The 24,835-nt window shown below is 44.4% G+C and overlaps 1 protein-coding gene and 1 pseudogene across 1 annotated transcript in view; both read left to right on the top strand.

Annotated features, from left to right (window-relative positions):
• The window catches only part of Fam47e (family with sequence similarity 47 member E), a 28,115-nt gene extending 4,257 nt beyond the window's left edge, over positions 1 to 23,858 (top strand). Inside the window, exons 2-9 of the mRNA XM_051198580.1 lie at positions 1,172 to 1,514; positions 3,517 to 3,650; positions 8,335 to 8,479; positions 12,539 to 12,640; positions 13,302 to 13,382; positions 18,277 to 18,432; positions 20,801 to 20,881; positions 23,073 to 23,858. Of these exons, the coding sequence (XP_051054537.1) occupies positions 1,172 to 1,514; positions 3,517 to 3,650; positions 8,335 to 8,479; positions 12,539 to 12,640; positions 13,302 to 13,382; positions 18,277 to 18,432; positions 20,801 to 20,881; positions 23,073 to 23,171 (1,141 nt within the window). The 3' untranslated portion in view covers positions 23,172 to 23,858. The remainder of the gene's footprint in view (positions 1 to 1,171; positions 1,515 to 3,516; positions 3,651 to 8,334; positions 8,480 to 12,538; positions 12,641 to 13,301; positions 13,383 to 18,276; positions 18,433 to 20,800; positions 20,882 to 23,072) is intronic.
• On the top strand, positions 6,499 to 6,997 carry LOC127232337 (39S ribosomal protein L49, mitochondrial-like; annotated as a pseudogene).
• Positions 23,859 to 24,835: the final 977 nt, after the last annotated feature.

Here is a 24,835-nt window from a genome sequence, read left to right as displayed (position 1 = left end):
ATGACCATGGCAACTCTTACAAAGGAAAACAGTTAACTGGGGCTGTTACAGGTTCAGAGGTTTAGTCCATTGTCATCATGGCATGTGGGGAGCATGGTGGCATCGTGCTGGCAGACATGGTGCTGGAGAGACAGCTGAGAGCCCTACATCAGGGTCAGCAGGAATTCCACAGGATGAGAAAGAAACGATAGCTTGAGCATTTGAAACTCTAAAACCCACTCACAGTGACACACTTACTCCAATAAGGCCACACTTCCTAATAGTGCCACCTCCTGTGAGCCTATGGGGTACATTTTCATTCAAGCTACCACAGGGACCTACTGAGGTTATCTAACACACAGCTACAGAGGAACTTCTCATCTGCATGACAAAATACCCGGCACAAAGCAACTTATGGGGGAAGAGTTACTTGGGCTCAGGGTTTGAGAGGGTAGTGTCTGTCTTGGTGGGGAAGGACTCCCCACACAGAATAGGGAGTATCGTGCTCCCCTCTTCAGTCCAGATCTCCAGTGTGTACCATAGAGCAACTCACACTGAGTGTGGCTCTCTCCTCCTCAGCCAACCCTCTCTGGAAATGTTCTCACGGGAGGGAGCGTGTCTCCTAGGTGATTCCGAGTCCAATCAAGCTGACAGTGAAGCTTTCACCACAGGAGCAACGCTGTCACTGGGGTTAAGTTCTTCCTACAGTAGTGCTGTCCCTTGTCTCTGAGAGGGGAAGCAACCTGACTATCCTTCGAAAACACAAGGGATTCTTTTTAATGAAGCAGAAGTAGAATATCAAATGCTTAAATTTACACATGGATATGTTTTTAAAATATAGTGACAGGGACGACACAGGTAAGACTTTGAAATGGGGTACTCAGGGAGAAAAGCATCCGTATTTAGAATTCATACACGCAGAGGGATAACTGATGCTTCAAGGATGCATGCAGGGAAAGGTACTGGTCCCATCCAGAACAGTGCTTAAGCTTAAGCAGGTGATGGGTGATGGGAGCAGGCCACGCAGGCCACGGGGACACAGTAGAGCACAATTAACTCGGCCTCCTGTGACTTCCTCTGATCCACCTACCCCCCACCCCACCCCCACCCCACAATAGATGGGGCCAGCCTCCTTACCACCTCCTCCCACCCAAGTCCTGGGATGCATATGCCCTGACCGGTTGTCTTCTAGGTGCCTGGAGAACCCGCCTTCCAAGTGTTTCATGAAGCACAAGAGGATGAAGGTCCCTGGCTCCATGATCAGCCAGCGCTGGGTGTTTGTGAGAGAGGGGCTGGATGACTTCCGGAAAGACTGCCCCCCACACCGGAGCCCCAAGAGTGTCCTTCTGCCTCATATCCATCCCAGACTTCCCCAAGCCACCCCCAAGAAGAGGCAGAATGGACTGCCCAGGGGGGCAGCTCCGTGGTCCAAGGTTGCACAAGCAGGAGAGGCATTCTTAGAGGACATTGAAGATAACGAGACCCTGCACCTCCTGGCTCTCTACCCCCATTTGGGAGAAGCTCTGCCTGCTGAGGTGATCTGTCTGGGCTTGAGGGAGGGGACTCCTGGGGACTTCAAAATAATTCTCTCCAGGAGGCCCTGGGGTGCATGCTGTAGAAGAGAGGCTTGTACCCCCAGGTGGAGGTTCCTAGCCAGCCTAGGAGAGCCTTCTTTTCCTATTGAGGAAACACAAATGGTGGGACACACAGCTGCTTCCTTTGCTTCCTGTGCAGCCATTCGACTCACCCAGTGTCCCACACAGGCACTTTCAGCTCAACCCCCTCAAACTCTTTTGACTTTGCCTTGAGACTTTGTAGATACAGGAAGCCATGAAGGGAATTGTCCAGTCTCACTTGTTTGTTTAGCCTGGGACAAAGAGATCTCCTTAAGAACTCGTTAATAGGTGGATAGGGATTGGAGAATCTGAAGGCCATGGGACCGGGTGGGGCGGGGCTATGTGTGTCACCAATGTCATGGGCTGCTCCTGATTCATCTTCATAACCCTCAGCACATTTACCCTATTTTTATATCTTAAAATGGCACCAAGTTTGTCTTTCCAACAAGAAGAAAGAAGCATCTGTCTTTTTGGTAGTTTTCCTAGGAAGGGCTACCTCATTTGACCTCCCTTTCTACCAGAGAACCTAGAAATGGGTTCTTACTTGACCATCATAGCCTTGAACAAATCCCGGGCTGCGTGAGATCTGAGGAAGAAGGCAGACTGGATGAGGCAGGGGGTGAGTAGGAGGGCTTTCCACCCACATCTCTGCAGCCTGTTCAGGGATAAACAGGCAAATCTGAGTATACCATTCCTTTGCTCAAAGCTGCTCTCACCCTGTGGAGCTTAACCCCTGCCTGGCCTCAGAGGCCCTGGGGACCTTCTTGTCTGCCACTCTCCCAGCTCTGAAACCCACTCCTCCACTCCCGCTGAAATTTCTGATAACCATGGTTATCTACATGGCCTTTTCCTTCCAGGGTCCCATAAGCCATCAGATAAAGAGGTGGTTATACCACATCTCAAGACCCGTGGTCACAACACTGGAGCGGGGCTCATTTTCCCTATCTGATTTCCCCAACTAGGATTCATAGCTTTGTTTTGAAGCAGGATCTCTCTATTTAAATTTGAAACAAGCTTGTTTTACATGTCAATTCCAGTTCCCACACCTTCCATTCTCCCCTGTTCCCCCTACTAACTCCCATCCCATCTCCTTTTTGCTCCCCAGGGAGGGTGAGGCCTTCCATGGGGATCTTCAAAGTCTGACTTATCATTTGGAGCAGGGCCTAAGCCCTTGCCCATGTGTCTATGCTGAGTGTATCCCTCTATGTACAATGGGCTCCCAATGTCCATTCCTATACTAGCGATAAATACTGATCCAATACCAGAAGCCCCATAGACTGCCCAGTCCTATGCTAGTTTCCCAGCTATCAGTCTGGGGTCCATGAGCTTCCCCTTGTTCAGGTCAGCTGTGTGATCCCAGCAAAATCCAATCCTACAGTCTAGTCTCTGTGGTCCACTTGATCCTACTGGTCTGGGACTCACTGAGCTTGGTAGACAGGCAAGTCTTCATTACCTTAGCCTTAAGATTACAAGTGTGCACCACATCCAGATTTTTTTTTTAACATGAGTTCTGGGGGTGTTAAACTCGTGTTCTCACGAAAGCAAGGCAAGCACTTTATTGGCTGCACTATTTTCCCTGGCATGTGAGGTGGTTCAAGGGAAAAACGTAGACACCATGCTCAAGATGAGCATGCTCAAGAGAGGTGCTCAAGATGCTGGCAAAGAGTGACAGAAGTCTACCAGAGACACTCCAAGCTCTATGGCTTTGGGGGCCTGGGGAAGGTCATAGGCATATTTATAGAGGAGATGGAACCATAACACAGCCTGAACACCCAGTGGCCCAGTTCAAGGCTTGGCATTGGAAAAGGAACACTGGGGAAGTGACTTAGTGTACTTTGTTATAGAATTGCCTCCTCCCCCCCCCCCCCCGTTTCCTGCACTCTTCCCCCCACCCTACTCCAAGTTTCCTTTCTCTTTGTAGCTCCTACTGCAGGTGCTGGAGGTACTCGACCCCGAGAAGAAGCTGGTGGACTTGTGGGCTTATTGTCAGGGTACCAGGAAACTATTGAAGGAACCCAGAAAGCTTGTAGAAAAATGTTCTTCTCAAGTGTGCCTGTGAGTACTGCTGACATCTTTCCCCTGATGAATATTCTAGGGTGGCTTTATCATACTTAGAATGATTTTGCTAATTTGGGTATCTTGTTTTGCTAGTTAAAACAAAACAAACACCCTTCTCAGTCTTATTTAGGCCAGGCTGACCTCCAACTCATTGTGATGCTAAGGATGTCCTACCATGCCAGTCTTCCTGCTTGTGTTTCTCAGGATTGGGATTTTAGGCCAGAGCTACCACACCTGGGTACCTAGAATACTTAGGAAGCAATGGCAATAGTCTGGCAGAGGAAAAGAAGTCATGTCTCCCGTGCATGTATAAACATGGGCGCCCATCTAGCTTTTATTTGACAAGATGATGGCAAAAAGCCTGATGAATTAACTTTATTCAACATGGCAGGCCAGTGGCCAGTTGGATAATTATATGTACATGTGTGCACATACGCATAACACAGGGAATTGTCAACGATGCCCTGGCTAGCCTTTCTTTCTATTTTGAGACAGAGTTTCAGGTACCCCATGCTGGCCTGAAATTCTTCATCTTCCTGCCTCTATTTCCAGAGTGCTGGGATTACAGACTTGTACCACCACATCTGGTTACATGCTTGTCACCTAAAGCAATTACAAAATCTGTTTGGAGGCTCTGATCATCTTTGCATAAACCACACCCATAATTGCTTCCTTCTCTGAAGCTTTCCAAGCATGAAACTTAGTAGAAATGTTGACATAAATAGATTTTGGATGAGATACTTTTACTTTTGAAACTGGATGTGCTCACCAGTGGGTACTGAGGAATAGCAATCCACCTCGCTCCTGCCTTTCTCCCACTGGAGAAGGAGTGGCCCCGGGGGAAGCATACAGTCTTCTCCTTCTCTGTGCTGGTGGGAAAGTCATCCCTGGTGGAGACTGGGTAGAAGAGTCTTCAGGTCTATGGCCTTCAGTGACCTAAAGCCACAGTGGACCTAAGGCCACACCCTCTAACACGGCAGCTCCTTGTCACAAAAGTGATGGTTTGGCTTCTGTCTTCACTGTGTATATTGTCTTTCAAGTTGCTTAGAACCTGGATGTGGAAGAGAGGAACATTATGCATAGAGATACAATGTGTGATACAGTAAGGCAATAAAGGCAGGATCTGTCTTTTACTTTGGGCAATTTATATAATTAACCCTGCAAAATCTCTAAGGCAGTGGTTCTCAACCCTCCTAACACTGTGACTCTTTAGTATGGTTCTTCATGTTGTGGTGACCCCCCCAACCATGAAATTGTTTCATTGCTACTTCATGACTGTAGTTTTCTACTGGTATAAACTGTAATATAAATATCTGATATGTGAGTGAGTTTTCAGAGGGGTCACAACCCACAGGTTGAGAACCATTGCTCTAACATAAGACATTACAAACAAGTGATTACCCACTCACTTGGAAGTTCAGCAGTAATATATTAATATATTAGCACATCATAAAGGAAATGTGTATGTTCATAGAGGTAAGCTGGGCTGTTAGCATTTGCATTAGCTTCCTTTGACTGCTGTGAAATTTTAACACAAACTTGGCAGCTTAAAACAATGGAGATGTTTTTACAACATCTAATAACAGCTCTGAGGCCTACAGTCTGCTGTAGATATCACAGCTGAAATCAAATACCAGCAGGGCTGCATTCCCTCCAGAGGCTGCAGAGAAATTTGTTCCTTGCCTCCTCCAGTCTCTGGTGGCTGTTTGTATCCAGTGCCTTGTGACCACAGAGCTCCAAACTTCAAGACCAGCAGCTTTGTGTCTGTTTGGTGTCCTCCAGTGGCCTGCTCTTGTGTATCAGGTCCTCTCACCCCCTCCGCCTCTGTCCTTACACCTGTTATGGTGTATATGACCCAGCAGGATAATCTTGTCTCAGAGGTGTGGATGAATCACATCTACAAAGACTCTTTGAAAGTAGAGTACCACAAGCTCCAAGGATTAGCACCCAATGTCTTTAGAGGCCTCTATGACCCTTCCAGAACAGGAGATGACACCACCCCTCTTGAAAACAAGTTCCCTTGGCCAGATATGCTATCCTCTCCTCTGAGAACAATCCTTGAGGGAGGCATCCAAACTCGATTCCCTGTTGATCCCCACTGAACTCCACTGACCTTGCCCGTGGTTAAGGTCACATGGACATGTGCTGACACATCAGTGACTTTGTCCATTGTCCTGACAAAATACCCAGCAGAAACAGTGTCAGGGGGAAGGATTTATTCTGGCTCACAGTTGGAGAGGGGACGGTCCATCATAGCGGGGAAGACATGGTACGGGTAGGGCAGCCTCACAGCCAAGACTACAGGGATGTACTCCAGAGGTCTGTCACCTGAGGCCCAACAGAAAGCAGAGAGCTTGGGTCAGAAGCAGGGTCATATAGCAGGCTTTCTTGGACAACCAGCCCTCAAATCATGACATGGAGACTTATTATTAATTATGAATGCTCAGCCTTTTCCTTCTGTATGTCCTACTCCGTATTGGGCTGGTTGGTCCCAGTTGTCTGTCTGTCTATCTCCCTTGTTCTCTTCTTCTCATTCTACTATTTATTCTTTCTGCACGCCAGATATTAGATCAGTCAGGTGTCCTAGGCAGGCAAGTTAAAACAGCACCACATCTTTACATAGTTAAAGTAATATTCCACAACAGGGCCAGCTGTAACACCCAAGCCCTGCCCCCAACAGTTTCTCCTGCCTTCCTTCCAGAATGCTGGGAAGAAAAAGGGCAGAGTCTGAAAGTCGCAGATAGACACAGATGTAAGAGTTAGCTAGTAACAAGCCTGAACTATTGGCCAAGCATTTATGATTACTATTAGGTCTCTGTAGGCACTCACATCTGGTCAATCCACGATGGCAGCCGCTGTGTTTCTAGCCACAGTGCAAGACTCTGGGCGCTGCCTCCGACGGAGCTATGGGCTATAGCAGCTGAGCCAAACTCAGGGTCCTCCTGATAACCCCAGCTTTCTGGAGTCTGTGGATGAATACCAGTTTGTGGAGCAGCTGCTCCCACCTATCAAAATCCCAGAGCCACCAAAGCATAAACATTACCCCACTCCTAGTGGCTGGCAGCCTCCCAGAGATCCTCCTCCTAGCTTGCCCTATTTTATTCTGCGATCCCGGATGCATAATATCCTGTCTACAAGGACATCACACATGGCACATGACAGATGACTGTGATCTGTAAGGTGGAAGGGGACATCTGGGCCTACAGAAGCATGTGGAAGAACTTCTGACCCCACAGCTGGGAAAGACACCTGTCACCCAGGTTAATGAGGTGACAGGTACTCTTTGAGTTAAGGGCTACTTTGACAAGCAGTTTAAAGCCTGGCTTCTTGAGAAAGGCTTCTGAGACCTGATGAGCAACGGTGGCAGTGCCCTCTGCAAGCTGGTATCCAGAGAGGAAGTGGATTTGGAGTCTCTGGAATGGGCTTGAAAGCACAGGGGTTAAGACTTAGAGCTAAAGGGCTTTGAGACCAGTCCTTCCTTTCACAAAGAGGAAAAAGACCTCTAAGTGTCCACTCGGGGGAGCTGTCCAATGTGGGAGCCCACAAGGAATAGTCAAGCCATCAAGGGAGACAGTAACTGCTGTCCCTTTATATACTGTGTTGCATTTCTTAGGTCAGCCATTCTGGAAACAACCATTGAACCCTATTCTGGGGCCTTCACAGGACAGACCCATCAGGGACATCCATCCTTGGCCTTCAGGAGCTTTTGCTATAAGCTAGACTGGGCTTGGTGGCAGATATGGAAAACAACACAGACAACATAGGATAATGACATGGATTGGAATGGACAAAACAGACGAAAGAATATCTTAGTTTCTGAGTACTGTTATAGGTAGTGTTGGGGACATCAGCCTGCTGTCCTGGAGTCAGCTACATAGAGGTTTGAAGACAGAAAATGAAGGCCTTTCACTCTTGCTGCCCCATCCCACATCAGCCACTTGTCCAGCCCCACCATTAAATTGATTAAGCGGTGTTCAGATCCTGGTTTCCTGCTAGACTTCAGACCTAACGTAGACAAGATACCAACCTCCCAGTGCTCAGGTTTCCATGTGTAAGGTGAATGTATGCCTAGTGGTTGAATGGTCTCGGCATCCTCATTCTAGGAGACCACAGGCCATTCATAAGTCTACGGGCTGGGCAATGGCTCTCAACCTTATGAGTTGGATGATGGGTGACTGTGTTTGACATGCAATGAGCATTCAACCTGAAATTTAAATAATGGATTCAGGAGTGGAGGATAGATAGAAGATGTAGAAATGCCAGTGAGAGCCTTCCACAATGGTACAGAGGAACAGACAGCTCAAATCTACCAGACATGGATGAACTGGAGGATCAGAGATGTATGTAAGGTTGGGAGAGCATTGTCCATGATTCTCTGTTTCCTTAAGATTACAAGTCAACTTCAAGTACAGTGGCTTCTACCTGGCACACATATTAATTAATGAGTGATACTCATAACTTTAAAAGCCAGCGTGACACTAGATTTAATGTTCTTAAGTATGCTCAGCTATGACGCACTTGTCTTTCTAGTGCTGACTAGGGGAGTGTGGTCTTTGAAGCTATGATTCATTTGACATTTTAGAGACCTTGAGAAGTCTGATCTCATTTCCCAGTGATTCCTATTGAGATTCACTTGGACTCACAGAACCTCACCTTTCTTTGATGATCTCATTGTCTTTAGACCCAAGAAGATGCCGGTGTCACATTCAGGCCAATGGCTTTGGGAAGAAAGGCTAAGCAAAGTGAATTCCATCTATAAAGACAGCCTCCTCCATGACAACGTACGCAGAGCAGTCCAAGACTTCTGTGACTGGGCCAAGGCTCTTGTAAGTTGGCAGTGACTCCTAAAACTACTGTTGAGAGCCCAGCTCAATGTGCGAGAGTTACACTCGTTACATGAGGGAGGCCCTGGGCTCAGACTTCTGTGCTGAAGAAACGCATAAGCTCAGAGTGGCTTCTGGTAAACATGTTACAGTCAAACTCTCACATTGTCAGTCAAATTGGAATCAGTCTGACAGTCAGTGGCAGCAGAAAGTTTGGGGAACAAGCCGGGCGTTAGTGACACAGCACTCAGGAGGCATAGGCAGGTGGATCTCTGTGAGTTCAAGGTCAGCCTGGTCTACAGAGCGAGTTCCGAGTACAAAGCTACACAGAGAAACCCTGCCTTGAAAAACTAAAACAGGAAAAAAAGAAAGAAAGTTTGGGGAACAGGAGACCTCTGGGAGTTTGTAAGCTCGGGGCTAATTTGGACTCGTGTTTCTGTCTTTCACCACGAATGTGGTTCTGCAGCTTCTGTTCCCACATTAGTTAATACAATTCTTCTCCATCCTTCATCCTGCCTCTGTTCACACTCCTGGACTCACTTGGTTGTGAGTGCTTGTGAGCTGTGCTGATGAGGGTGGCTTTCTGAAGGGTGAGGCTTCTGGCATAGTCATCAGGCCTTTCCTTGCCTCCAGTCACTGATGCTCCAAGTCTCTGCAGAGGTTTTTATGTCTGATGTTCCCCCCAGATTTAAGACCTTCCAGTATGATATCCCTCACAGATTTTTTATGTATTAGTAATTTTTAGCCAAAGTATTTTATACACACCTTCATTACACACACATATGACATAGCAACAGAGGACAACTTGTGGGAGTTGGTTCTCTCCTTCTATAGTGTGGGTCCTGAGGATAGAACTCAGCTCATCAAGCTTGTTGGCAAGCACCTTTACCAGCTGAGCCATATTGCCAGCCCTAGTCCATGTGTCTATCTGGAACTGCTTCATTAGCAAGTGACTATCCTCCAGACCCAAATATAATTTGGCAGGTTTAAGGAGAAAGGAGAATTACCCAGAAATATTGAGAGACTGAGGCACAGTGAGATCTAGGTGCTAAACTGCTTTTAGGTGCTGTCCTCAAGTCTTGCTGACCCCTTTCCCTGACTTTACTCTCAAGTTTCCCCCAAAGGATGCCAGAAGCCATTGCCAAAATTAATTAAACTTGCATTGTACCAGTGTGAGGCCTGGTGGGGAGAGAAGCTGTTTCACAACATCACAGAATCCAGGGTTTACTGTCATTGCATGGGCCATGTGCCTGTGTCAGAAATAACCTCCACAAATAAGGAGATGGTGTCTGCTACCTGCTACCCACAGCACTGCTTGTCATAATCTGGCTGAATGGGATTGTTTGGCTCCCACATCTCCTCTCATTCCTATTGCTGGAGATTCACCTGAGTGTGTACCCGAGTAGGAAATGTAAGAATCCTTATGTAACTCCTCAAAGATGGCTGCATAGAGCTTTCCTTACAAAACAGTGAGGCCTGTGTCTGCCTTTAAAATATTATTATTGTTATTGTGTGTGGTATGTACTGTGGATGTTGAATGCCACTGTGAGAGTGTGGAGGTCAGAGATTAGGGGACAGAGGTCAGAGGACAGCCTTGTGGAATCTCTTCTCCCTGAACCTTTATGAGGACTTAATGAATCATCATATTATCAGCCATTTTTTTTCCCCCACTGAGTCTTCTTGTTGGCCATTTCCTGACTTCTGGAAGAAGTAGCCTAGCATCCCTTCCAGCCTCCCTGTAGCTGGTGTTCTTACTCACCATTACACTTGCTGGTCTGCCCAAGACCCTTGAGCACCGCCCCTAGTCTTGTCTGCAGCCCCAGGTTCTCTCCAACAAGATGGAGAAACCAGGAAGAACATCAAAGTGGACGCACAAGTTTGCACTGCTGAGGGAAGAAGATGGGTCACAAAACAGCTATGGCAGTTGACAAAAAACAACCACCCAAACTATAGTTCTTTTTCCATAACAATCCATGGGCCAGGCAGCGATGGCACATGCACTTAATTCCAGCACTTGGGAGGCCAGTGACTAGACGGCTTGGAGAGCAAAGGTGCCTGCCACAACCCTGATGGCCTGGATTCAATTCCCAAGACACACATGGTGGAAGAAGGGGAGTGGATTCTTCCTGAAAGTTGCCCTCTGATCTCCACATACATGCCATGGCATGTGATGTGCCTGTGCCCACTCACACAAGTACATAAAATTAAATTTCAAGTTAAAAAAAGAGAAAAGAAGAAAAGTCAATTTCCAGAGAAGATAAAAATAATCCTGGGAACTATTTCATGGGATGACTGCATCTGAAAAGTCTTTTTAGGAATGTGATCTAGACCTTTGATATTGGAAATTCAAACTTCTTAGTTCTCATTCTCTCTCTCTGTGGTGTGTGTGTGTGTGGTGTGTGTATGAATGTGTGTGTATGTATGTTGTGTGGTGTGGTGTGTATATGCATGTGTGTGGTGTGTATGCATGTGTGTATGTATGTATGTGTGTGTGATATGTGTATCTTTGTGTGTGTGTGTGTATGGGTGTATGTATGTGTGTGTGGTGTATATATGCATGTGTGTATGTTTATATATATGTGTGTGTGATATGTGTATCTGTGTGTGTATGGGTGTATGTGTGTGTGTGTGATATGTGTATCTTTGTGTATGTGTGTGTGTATGGGTGTATGGGTGTATGTATGTGTGTGTGGTGTGGTGTGTATAGGTGTGTGTGTGTGTTGTGGATGTGGTGTGTGCACTCAGGAATGCCAGAGGACAACCTCAAATGTTGTTCCTCAGATGCCAAACACAATTTTATTTGAGACAGGTCTCTCAGTGGCCTGAAGTTTGCAGATTTGGCTGGGCTGTCTGACTGTTCATGCCAGGGTTACAAGCACGCGCCAGCATGCCTGGCTCTTCTCCATGGGTCCTGGGGGCTCAAGTCCTCACACTTGTGCTGTAGCAGGCATTTGCCAACTGAGTCTTCCCCCTCAGTCCCGGCAGCATCTTCAGGGTTGGTGAACACATAGTTCATCTTTGAGGTGGCTAAGCTGAAGAAGCCTGGGAGTTTTGAAGAAAGGAAGGTCAAAAAATTCTTTGTATAACAGGAAAACAAAACAACACAACACAGCCCGAGACTGCACCTCATCTGCTCTGTCCACTTGCTGTTTCCAGTCTCAGTGACCGGAGTCCCTAAGTCCCTAAAGTCTCCTTTACCGCACTGGCCTGTGCTGTGAGTCCCAGCAGGGACTCACACTTTCCCTTCCACCCCACTGGTTATTTCACTTTACTGATTGCTCTTTCTCTCATTATCATCCTGCCTCGTTCTGACCTCGCTGCATCCCTTAAGGCTCTGACTGTTCTCTCCACAAATGTCAATTCATCTCCAGCTCCAACTCACGCTGTTTCCCGACCTTTACCTCCCCAAGTGGGACTCTAGTTTATCTTGCCGTGTTAGGTCACATCACAGGATAGCTAACAGTCATCCTGCTGAACTGCTCAGTGTGTCCATTTCTACCCTACCAACTGCATCTGGGGGGCAGGCAAGGACAGGGTTACTCTGAGCTCAAAATATTGACTTGGCCTCTTCCAGCTGGGCCATGAAGAGGGCAGCTCCTTTAAGAGACACATGACCCAGTGGCTAAGAGGACCTAGGTTCATTTCCCAGCATCCACCTGGCAGCTCATAACCACCCATGCTCCTGCTCCAGGGCACATAGTGCCCTCTGCTGGCCTCCGAGGACACCTGCACACATGTGGCATAGATTGATAGCAACATACACATACTTTTTTTTTTTTTTTTTAAAGATACATCTGGAAAATACTCTAGGAATGTCACTGCTACAAAGTGCTGGAGAATTTTGTTTTTGGTCAGACAGTATTTCCTTGGGGACTCACGGCTTCCTGCAGGTCCTAAGTGGTCTCTTAGACTCCCCAGGTACTTTCTGTCTCTAGGGAACGCTCCTGGAGCATTGTATTTGCCTCCAAACTCCCTGCTCCCCAGGAGTGGTCAGCACCTCCTGAGATGAAGGAAGGAAGCAGGAAGCTCCTGGCTACCTGTGTTCTTGTTCATGCCTTGCAGGGAAGTTCGCCCATTGATGAAGAGTTAGTCCTGCAGCTGTTTGACATTGACTATCAGGCCAGACACAACTGTGATGCACTTCATGGGGGGAGGCTGAATCAGGTATGTTGAGAGCTGAAAAAGAGTTCAGCACTGAGTCAGCTGCAGGAGGCAGAGTTGTGCCATCAACCAGACCATGAGAGGTGCTTCCAGAAAATCCAGGTGACCGCAGGAAAACAAACAGAAAGATCTAAGGGAACTGGGCTATGGTAAAGCCTTAAGTGTTCTTGAATTCTGGTCCTCTGGGGCTCTGGCCTTTTCAAGTAGACCTCTCAGAATGTTATCATACTTAATAAATATTTGAAAAGAGAATTAATATTTAATGTCTATGATAGTAGCTGATATGAAGAAGATGTATCATTTGGAATTGTTACTGACTACTCACTTCCAGAGATTCTTTTTATGTGTTTCCTATGTTAAAACTGTAACATCTAATGGGAATACTAATCAATGCTTATTATTTGTACACAAGAGTAAAACAATAATGATCGTGAACACTGTAAATCTTATGCCCAAAGAATTCTTATTTGAATCAAATTGACCACACATCATTTTTGTAAAGAATTTTAAAAAATTATGTTTAAGTGTGTGTGTGTGTGTATACGCACGCGCCTGCATATGAATATATGTACATGGGGGGGGGTAGTGCCTTGGAGACCAGAGGCATTGGATGTCTTGGAGCTGGCATTACAGGTGGTTACAAGTCCGTGGCAACCTTCTGCAGGACAAACCCTTCATCAGTGGTCAACCTCCCCTGAGAGAGCACAGTGGGTGCTGGAAGGAGCCCCAGTCCTCTGCAAGAGCAGTAAGTGATTTTAACATCTGACATCTCTCCAGCACGCAACATCTTTTTTGGTCACATTCTCACCTAAAATAAACAAATATTGCTTCAAACTCAGAAGTGTAGAGGGAGAGAGAAGAATTACAGCAATATTTTGAAGGGAGGTGTCATGGGGAACTCTGACAATACAGTCTTTTAAACTTTCTGTTCAACGGCCAATGCAAGTAAACATGCATGCCTCATTGTGTAGTGAACAACAGACTTAAGTGCCTGTGTTAAGTGGGGAGTGTCTTCCCTCAAAGTCAAAAACAGCACATTATCTCTAATTAGCTCTGAGGTACCTGTAATTTTTTTCTTCACACGTCTTACCATGTAGTTTTTGTTCTCTGAAGAGAAAAACAGAATCAAATGTGTGCAGTTTTAAAGACTTCTCTCGGGGTGAGGAGATGGCTTGGTAGGGAAAGTGCTTATTGAAGATGCATAATTAATTGAGTTTAAATCTCGAGAATCCATTCAAAGCCAGACACAGGAACACATGTCTGAGACTTCAGCTCTCCTATGGTGACATGGTGGCATTGGGGTTGGGGGTATTCCCAGAAAATCAGAGTCAGATAGCCTGACATCTGAGCAGTGAACAACAGAGAGACCCTTACTCAAGCAATTAGAAATGAAGACTGGAGTAGAGCTGTCCCTCTGCCTTGCACATGTGTACAGAGGCATGTGCATTTCCACTCACACACATACATGCACGCACACATGCACACACATCCACATCTGTGGGGTTTTGTGGGCACAGAACTCTAGTTCACAGTTTTTGCTTTTATTTCAGTACTGAGGCTGTTGCTCTACTGTCTTGGCTGAGTTGTTTCTGATGAATCTTATGAGATGCTTGACCTGTTCTTCTGAATGTGCTGTTTTCTTTGGTCAATTTTAGATTGTCCTTTTTGTCAATGTTTATGAATACACACATTCACATTCATACACACACACACACACACACACACTTCTTTTCAGACTTATTGTGCTAGGGTTCAATGAGCCTCTTAGACCTATGGACTTACAATTTTCATAAACTTTTTTGCTTTTAAAAATTATTAGTATATATTATTTGTACAAAATGCATTTTGACATTTTTTGTACAGATACACAATGTTCTTTCATGAACTTGGAGGAAAAAATTGACCATTACTTCTTCATATTGGTTTTTGGTTTCACAGTCTTTCCCTATTTTTGAATTGCACATCATGAGGAGGCTGGATGCTGAGTCCCAACTCACTGCTTCTGTTCAATGGTTTTCTCCTTTGCTTATGTTTTTCTGTTGATAGGTCTTTACATTCTGTGATTTCTTTTTCCTGAAATGTCTGTGGTTTTGTCTCATAATTACGATCTTCATGTCTAGACATCTGATGCGTGTCTGCTTTTCATGCCTTTACTTAATCTTTTGGAACATATGAGATGCGGTCTCACAAACTGCTCGGATGTCTTCTCATCAGAGCCCCTGTTTCCTCTCTGTGTCAGTTCCCATGAGCTTGCTTATGTCCTCAGAATACACTATGTTTTTCTGCATCGTTTCATGTCTGGTGATTTTCTGAGTGGATTCTAGGCATTGTGGTTTTCACTGAAATGGGTGTTTTGGGCATGTAGGCATTTTTGTAATATTTTTGAAATTTGTTCTCGGATACAATCAAATTATTTGGGAAAGTCTGGTCTTCTGGGGTCTTGCTTTTAAGATTTCTTGAGAAATGACAAAGTGATAGTTCAGTCTTAGGCTAATCACTTCATAGTGCTGAGCAAGGCCTTAAGTGTGTCCTTCCTGGGGTGGTGGTAGGGTGGTCCTGTGAGAAGGCTGCCGACCCCAGCCCTGTGTAACTACCAGGCACTTTCCTTCTGGTGCATTTAGATGGTTCTTTCCTTTATCTTGGGTGCTTTCCTGTGAGTGTGCAGAGAGGGGACAAGCCCCTCCTCCACCCCACCCTACCCTCTGTAATCTGGTGTCTTTTCTGTGCTGTGTGCTGTGAACTTCCGCTGCCTCACTCTCCCTGGACTCCCTGGGCTCCTGATTCCTGTTTCCTCAATTCCCTTGGGAGCTTCTGGGCTCCCCCTCCTGTGTGCCCTGGGGGCTCTTTTTCTGCAGTCAGCAGGCAATTATGGCACTTACTTTGTTTGTCCCTTTTCTCCCAGGGATTACTGTCCTGGTTACTGAGGCTCGGTGTCTTGCATGATATTATTTATTATTTTTTTTTTCTGTTTTCCAAAAGTGGAAAGTAGGAGAGAAAGTCAGTTTGTACTCTGGAAATGCAAGTCCCATCTTTAGTTTTCTACCCCACATAGAGTTCTCAGCACTGCTATACTCCGCCCTCTGCTATTCTTTAAAACTGTTTTTTTTCCCCTCCTACCTTAGCTCTGCTCATGTGTTTTGTCTATCTGAAGTCCCCCTTTCCCTGCGTGGTTATCTATCTCCTTTTAGGTGAGGGCATATGTTAGTTTTTGTTATGGACGTATTTTCTTCTAGGTCCATTGGTTGGGATTATATATGGTTTTCTTACTTTCCATTCCTCAAAGAACTACATGTCCTTATTTTTCTGTTTTTCTCTTCTCTCTGTTCGCCAGTTCACCCATCTGCTTATTTATTCATTCAACAAACATTGCTGAGCATCTGTGTGTTCAAAGGTATTGGTAGCAAATGACACAAAACTGGAGATCTGCTTCATACAGCCAGGACTTACAGTCTAGTAAAGTCAACAGGCAAATGATTAACTGCAGCGGAATGATGTCGTGTGTGTACACATGTAAGAAGAAATGACCGATCCAACAGGTATAGGGTGTGGGGAGTTTCAATAAAGGCTTCCACAAAGAAGTTATGCGTGTGCGGAAGTGTGAGAGATCAGCAGTAAGTTAACAACTTCTGTTCTTCTGTAGGGTGCTATCTCTTTCTCCACTCTTTTACCCCATTCTCGGTTTCCCTTCTTTCCATTCGGTGGTTCTCGGCTAAGGGAGTGTTTGCATCCTTCCCCTCCCCCCAAGGATATTTGGCAATGTTTGCAGATGGCATTTTCAGATGTCCTAACTCAGTGGGTGCTACCAGCATCTCACAGTTAGAGACCAGAAATGTTGTTAAACGTCCTAGAGTGAGGAGGCAAGCCACCTCACCTCAGCAAAGAGTGACCAAATCCCAAATGTCAATAGTGGCAGAGTTAGGAAACAGCACTGTAATTTGGCAAATATTTATAGAGTACCTGCTATTTCCTACATGCCCCAGATGCTCGGGAGGTACAGTGGAGAACAGTCTCCAAAGCCTGTATTCCAGGGATGCAAAGTGATGCAGATAACGGAAAGATATATAGCATATCAGACAGTGACCAGTGCTGCTATGAAAGGTGAGGCAAGCAAAGAAGACACGGTGTGTTGTTGTAAGGTGGTCAGGGAAGATACTACCAGAAGTAGCATGAACTTGGTATAGGAAGGAAGTACATGAGGCCCCAATGCTAGAGTGTGATAGGTGTTTTCTAAAAGAAAGAAGGAGGCCAGGGTGCCTAGAAAGAGTGTGTTAAGTCCAGCCCTAGGAGGGACTGCCCCCTATCAGCTGCCATATTTGATGTTTTAGACAGACTGTAACTCCCAAATGGTCCTCGTTTTCCACTACATAGTTCAAACATGGGTAAGAGGAACCGGAGAGATGGCTCTGCTCTTCCAGAGGACCCGAGTGGCTCCCAGCACCTGTCAGGTAGCTCACACTGCCCATAACTCTACTTCCAGAGAAACTGATGCCCTTCTTCTTGCCTCCTTTTACCAGTCCTCATGCACACACACAAAATTTAAATATATATATATATATATATATATATATATATATATATGACTAGAGGAATGGCTCAGTGGTTAAGAGCACTTGTAGCTCTTGGAGAAGACCTGGTTTCAGTTCCCAACACCCACATGGTGGCTCACAACTATCTGTAACTCTAGCCCTGGGGTTCTAACGCCCTCTTCAGCCTCCACAAGCATAAGGCACACATGTGATACACCTACATACATGAGGGCAAACATGTAGAAGAAATATTAAACATGAACGTGAGGACAGAGAGAGTTGTGCTTTCATGATTTTGTGCTCCACTGGAGTTAAGTTGATATTTGTAATAAGACAGTTTGAAGCATGGGGAGCATTGTATCCACGGTGTCTGTTTGTGAGCTTGCATTGTGTCAGGGCTGTGAGCTTGCAGCATTGTATCCATTGTGTCTGACTATGAGCTTGCAACATTGTATCCACAGCATCTGGCTGTGAGCTAGCTTTATATCGTGGAGCACAAAGGTGGAAGTAACTTAAAAGAGAGTGAGATCAGCTCTTCCTTCACATTTCCTCTTTTCATTAAAGGGGCAGAAGCTTAGGGCCAGGCAGCAGGTTGATCATATAATGACCCAGGGCTAGAGGAATGGTGGGCTTAGTAATTTTAACTTCACAGTTTGGTTCACTTGAGTTTTGTTCAAGATCATCACCGGTGGGTGAAATGTGTGATTTTTCACTTGATTTCTACCTGCCTTGCATATGTCCTCTCCTATAATCCTCAGGATACTCTCATGGGGTTAAAAACATGTTATCTTTTGTTTGTTTGTTTTGACAATAAATAATTTAAGTGTTGGGTCTGTGGACTTGCAGCTACTGAGAAATGGAAAGACTCAAGCCTAGGTCTGTCTGCACCCAAGGCCATGTTCCTAGTCATTACTGTGTTCTATTTATGAAATCATGCTTCTTTTTCAAAAATCAAAACACACTGAAATTGTAAAATTATTGACAAGGATCAGCTGTAAATTCTAAACAATGACATGCCTTTTGTAAGATGAGTCTTAGATTGTTGAAACGATCAACTAACCAATAAATAAGTAGTGTCAACTAACAACCTGGTAATTATGTCACCTTCTCTAGAATCCTCATAAGCCCAAAGGGGTGAAGATGAGGTATGGAGCCTGGTATCTGAAGACAAACCTGTGGAAGAAACAAAGAGTAGATGAACCCTTGGTCGATCCCAAGATCTCACACAAAGCTCAGGATGCTAACTTTAAAATGCATCTTTGGGAGCAGGTATGAACATGTGCTGAGATTTGGTTGTCTGAGACACAAATAATCACTGCATGGTGGGGCACAGAGGTTCCCCAAAGTCAGGATGTGTGTATCAAACTCAGCAGTTGGAAAGGCAAGAGGAACTGTAGAGCACATAATAAACAAGACTTGACTTCTGGCTTCATGGTAAGCACAGTGCCTCTAAACTGGGACAGCACTCCTAACATCTTCTGTTTGAGACAGGGTCTTACTATGTAGCCCTGGCTGTCCTAGAATTCCATACATAAACCAGACTGGCCTCAAACTCACAGAGATCCTCCTGCCTCCTGAGTAATGAGATTAAAAGTGTACGCCTCCACCCTCAGCCCACTACTACCCACTTGAACGGTATGTTCTATGAATAAATGTTTAAAGGACAGGTAGGACCACCACAGTGCTCAGACTTCTATGATGTCCTGAAGTTTCAGGCAACTAATCATGGAACTTATTTCCATCAGCAAGGGATGACTGTCAAAGAATTCAAAATTGTTCCTGGGAAGTTTCATTGCTAGAATTCAGTTGCCACAGTATCTCTAAGAGAGAGGACAAAAGTTAAACACTTCGAGTTGACAGAGCAGCAAAGCCACACCACCAACCATGGCCCTGCTTTACTGTAGATAAGCTGTGTGCTTGCCTATCCCTTATGTACATGCATCTACTGGAGCCAAGGTCATCACTGTTGCCCTGGCAACAGGGAAGCGTTAACATATGCTTCACAGGCCTCTGATGAGCACATTTGTGGACCTCTTCTCATTTCCAACAGGCCAGAGTGTCTCTGGACACTAGGTGGGAAACACATGGGAAAGTAAAACCCTGCACAGATGTGGGTATTTCCTTAGTATTGCCTACCAATCTGCTCTCTAGATTTAAAGGCTAAAATAGATGGTGGCCATTTTTCTGTGTCCCACTGTTACAAGTTGTTTTCCTACCAGCCTGGTCCCAGAGCCGTGCCAGCCCCAAATAACACACAGAGACACTGTATTAGATATAAAGCTGTTGGCCAGTTACTAGTGTTTCTTATTGGCTAGCTCTTTCTTAAATATTAATCCATTTCTATTAATCTATGTATTTTCATGAAGTCTTATCTTACTGGAGAGAGGATCCAAACCTCTGCTGTCTTTGTCCTACATTTTGAATCTCTCTAACCTCTTCCCAGATTCTCCTTGTCTCCTAGTCCCACCTACCTTGCTTTCCTATTAGCCAACAGTACTTTATTCATTAACCAATAAGAGAAACATATTTACAAAATGACATCTCTCATCATCCCACTATTGGTTATTAAAAACAAAACAAAACAAACAAACAAAAAAACCCATGTTTTTTGGGAGTAAGATATACCATAAATCTATAAGCACAACATGTTTAAATAAACTTCAGAATAGTATAAATAATACTTAGTAGAACTTCTGAGTGCATAGATTAAGAATGCCCAAATGTACAGGAATTTAATTAATATCATAATATTTTATTCTGATAGTAAAAGCTATTTATGGTGTCTGTCAGAGTACTTATATCAGCTAATGAAGTAGCATCCCTTCTATTTGGGCAAGTATGGTTGATATAATTATTATAGGATGAATTATTCGATAGAATTGTTCTACAATGACTTTTTTTCTTTTTTTGGCATAATCTTACATTTGCAGTCCAAGCTGGCCTAGAACTCCTGATACTCTAGCCTCAACCTTCCAAAGGCTGGGATGATGGGCATGCTCCACCATGCCCAGCCTACAGTGTTGTTGATAAATCACACTTTCATAGTGCCTGGGGGAGGCTTTAGCTAGTGCATTGAAGGTTTGCTACAGTGGTGTGTCAGTAGGGGACAGCCACTATGACAATCTTACCAAGAACTCAAGAGTCTCCACTGTCCTTGACGGTCTGGGTTAGGACAGTGAAATGACCTGAAACAGTTGAATAAATTTCTACATCCACTTTTGGAGTTCAAACAAACAAAAAGAAAAATCAAAAGAGTGCATGGATATTCCTAGGGTTTGGGACAGAAACAGTCTGTTTTTATTGTTGTGCCCTTTGTAATTAAGAGCTGTAAATTGTGGGGCACTGAGGTACTCATTTGATTTTCTTACCAGGTAAATTTAAAAAAAAAATTAAAATCTATAAGTTGTGCATAGAGTATACCAAGTTAGTTTCTAGATATCCCAAGTCAAAACTTTTCAATTGTTAAAATCTGTTGCTTATCCTTTATGCAAGTGGATGAGGAAAATGGGCAAGAGGTTGAAATCCGAAGTCTTTGAAAGCCTTCATCCTTAACTGATGAACTTGAGAGTGAGAAGTGCCTGAAGTGAGGACTTCACAGTGGCTTCCCATCAAGTTCTCCTTTAAACTGCTCTTTCAGGCGGAGCTGCTCCCAGGCCTGCATGGAACTGCTGCTGCCTTTAAGAACTTCCTTCTGAGCAGGGGCTACAGGATGCCCAGGGTGAGCCCAAAACCATTCTGCAGAACCCTGCTGAGGGATGTGAAGAAGACATCTGTGAATGGGAAGTACCCTAACATAATCAGATAGTCCTCACCCAGCATCCATAAGTCTCAGGAAAGATGTAGTTAAATAAAAATTCAATGTTATGAGCCGAGTGGTGGTGGCACACACCTTTAATGCCAGCACTTGGGAGGCAGAGGCAGGTGGATCTCTATGAGTTCGAGGCCAGCCTGGTCTACAAAGAGAGTTCCAGGACAGCAGAAACCCTGTCTTGAAATAAAAAGCACAAACAAACAAGCAAACATCACTTTCCAGTTGGAACCCTTTGGTTTCTGCCTCTGTAGAGAGTCTGTCTTCCTGCTGCTTTGAAATCACTCTCCTTGGGACCAAAGTGAGTAGAGTAGAGGTGCAGAGCCTGTGCTTTGCAGTCTGTTACTAAGACATTCTGAGCTCTCTAGGAACTCTTTAAGTGTCCTGTGCTTTCAAGTCTAAGGACAAAGTTATGCAGCATGGGTCGGCGTGAAATGGAGTTGGCACTTAGAACTGTGTCACTGCTGTGTAAACTCTGTCCTAATGGAAACACATGGTGGCTAAAGTTCCTGTCTAGGGGACTCCTGGCTTCTGTTCTGCCCTCTCCAGGTTCCAGAAGGTTTGCCCTGTCATGTGTAAAGGGCACTCCAGCCTGTTGGGTGATATTTTGTTTGTGTTCTGACAAATAAAGCTTGCCTGGAGATGAGAGGGTGGAGCTAGCCAGTAGTTAACCATAGAGGTCTAGAGTTTTGTACAGAGAGGAGACAGGAAGTGGTAAGGCGGGGCAGAGACAGGATTTGGAAAGGTAAGAAGTAACTGTGGCTGCTCCTTTGCTTCTTTGATTTTTCAGCTTTTACCTTGATGTCTGATTCCAGGCTTTTGTTGATAAAACCAATTAGGATTGCGCTTCACCAGCCTTCTCCCACAGGCAGGCTCAAACACACCTCCAGCTTGAAGATCACAGTGGAGGAGGGCTGAGAAGACCATACAAAAGCTGTGCACCCAGACAGCTGGACAGTAGGACATATGGGACCAGTCATAGCTAATAACAGGATGCGCACAGCCCACCAGCATGGGCCTCAGGTTCCCAGATGACACAATAGCCAAGGCGCTCTGTTAGAAAGAGACACTACATTTCTTTTCCTTTTTTCTCCTCCCATCCCCATGGTTATTGTTTTGAGATAGGGTCTTATGGAGCCCAAGCTAGCCTCAAAAATCACTATGTACCTGAGGCTGGCCCTGAACTTCAGAACCCCCCCCCATCTACCCTCTACCTATTAGACTTACACCTGGCTTGGATTTCTATTTCTCAAGAGTGATAAAACTAACAGTGGCTTATATTTAATGTCAAATAAATGAGCACATTGAACATGCTCAGAGCCAGCCTGGCTTTAGGTAAGTTTAGAGAATGAGATGGAGATTTAGGACTAAAACACTCCATCATAGAGTTTATTGGAGTGTCTCCATTAGCTCTGAGTGATAGGCCCACTAGCTATATGTACTCTATATTCTATGTATACACTCTATACATACTGGGTTTGACATACATGTAGTAGTTGCTTGATCTGCATGGAAAGTCCACATAAGTTATTATATATGTAGAATATGTAAAATATGTTTATTAATATTTTATGTTGTGCATTTTGTATTCTTTTGTATATTATGTAAATATAATATATATGCTTTTATTTGTTTTGGGAGTTTGTTTGTTTGTTTTAGTGACCTTGAACTCTTGAACTTATGATCCTCTTGTTTCCAGCTCTTAAGTGCTGGAGTTATAGGCATGTGCCACCATGTACACCATTATTGTGTAATATATATATATTCATATAGATGTATATATATGCGTACATATATAATTGTTATTGTTTAGATAATTTCAAAATATTTTAAGGTGTGTCTGTGTGGGAGTGTGTGTGTGTGGATGTGCATGCGTGTGTGTGAGAGAGTGTGGTCCATTGAGGCCAGAGGAGGGCATCAGGTATCTATCACTCTTTACTGTATTTTCTCAAGGATCTCTCACTCACCTTGAAGCTCTTGTCTAGCATAAGGAAATCTGTGAGAGTGAAGTTTAAGTTGGGGTATTAAAGCAGGAGGGATATATAGCTTTTGTTTGGAATTTTTAATGAAGAGATTCTCATTCCCCCCTCCCCCCCCCCAGTTCCTTGAGAAGATATATGCCGAGGAGAGAGGTAAATCTGAAAATATTAATACTCCTAAAAAACTCACACCAACAGAGAGGAATCCTGGGAGAAGATGAGGCAACTTTTATTGACTGCATGCTTGGGTATTGCTCCACTATTTTAATTATTAAGTAGGATATGGTAAGTGTCCACTATGGAAACTTCAACCAGGCAACATCTATAAATATAAAACCAGACACAATGTTTCTAAATGGCTTTCTAAATGCTTTAATGGATCTTTGTATTATCTTTAGTTGTGTATAGTTGGGTATGTCTGCATGTGGGTGTGTACACATGACTGTAATGGCCTCCAGTGGCCAAACGTGTTGAATACCCTGGAGCTGTAGTTACAGACAATCATGAAGCACTATGTGGGTGCTGGCCCTCTGGAAGAGCAGAGATACTCTTAACCCCAATCGATCTTTCCGGCGTCCATTAATCAATGTTTTGTTTGCTTGGGCTTTTGCTTGTTTGTTCTCAGATTTGGCTTTCTTCAGGCAGAGTCTTGCTATGTAGCCCAGGCTGACCTCTAGTTAGTCACCCTCCCCCACCCTCATCCTCACCCCTACCTTAGCCTCTCAGAGACTAGGGTTACAGCTGTCCACCAGCATACCTGACTTAGCATTTTGTGTGCTACCAACTATAGGATCAGTATTCATGTATAGTCTTCTCACAGTTTTGTGTTATGAAAATTACATAAGTATAATAATTCTTTATAAAATAAAATCACAAGTAAAGGCAAAAATCAAATGACTTTGAATGGGTACCGCTTATATTTATTTATTCCTCTTTTATGTCTTTGCAGTGGTATTTTCTTACATTTGGAATTAAGCTGACTGAGATTTTTTTCTCTCAGGAAAGTTAGTCTTGCTAATAAATGTGTACTTGCAGTGGAAGGTCACAGGTCAGAAAGTTTAAAGGAAAATAAAGCTAATGTGTTTTATTATCTTTTGAAGATAAAAAATTATTTGTGGAGCTGGAGAGGTGGATCAGAGGTTAAGAGCACTGACTGCTCTTCCAGAGGTCCTGAGTTTAATTCCCAGCAACCACATGGTGGCTCACAACCACCTATAATAAGATCTGGTGCCCTCTTCTGGGCTGCAGGAATATATGCAGGCAGAATGTTGTATACATAATAAATAAATAAATCTAAAAAAAATTTATTTGTGAATGCATGTGTGTACCCACAGAGATCAAAGGAGTATGCCTGCTCCTCTGGGTCTGGTGTTACAGGCAGTTGTATGTTGTGTCATGTGGGTGATGGGAACCATATTCAGATCACAAGAGTGGCATGTGATCTGAAACCCTTAACCATCTAACTTCTATGTTTTATTACTTTTTAAAAATTACTTGGGATGGGGCTTGAAAGCTGCAACAGTGGTTTAGAGCACTGGCTGCTCTTCCAGAGGACTTGTATTTAATTCCTAGCACTCACGTGGCAGCTCACAAACATCCAGTTCCATGGGATCTGAGACTCTCTTCTGGTGTCTGTGGGCAGCAGGCATGCAGACAAAATACTTGTCCAAATATAAAAACAAAATTTAAATCGAAACAAAGAACTTTAGAAACTAAAACAATTATTATTTTTGTGTACATGCTTACATTCATGCATGTGTGTGTGGAGGGTGATATGGAGGTCAGAGGTATTCCTCATAAGCCGTCCATCTTGGTTTCTGAGGGAGGGTCTCCCACTTGGACCTGAGCTCACTAACTCAGTTAGGCTGGCTAACCAGTGAGCTCT

This window comes from Phodopus roborovskii, unplaced genomic scaffold, assembly GCF_943737965.1.
Source record: "Phodopus roborovskii unplaced genomic scaffold, PHOROB, whole genome shotgun sequence".
NCBI lineage: Eukaryota > Metazoa > Chordata > Mammalia > Rodentia > Cricetidae > Phodopus > Phodopus roborovskii.
The sequence above is the reverse complement of the archived record's forward strand: the minus strand, read 5'-3'. Positions and strand labels throughout refer to the sequence as shown.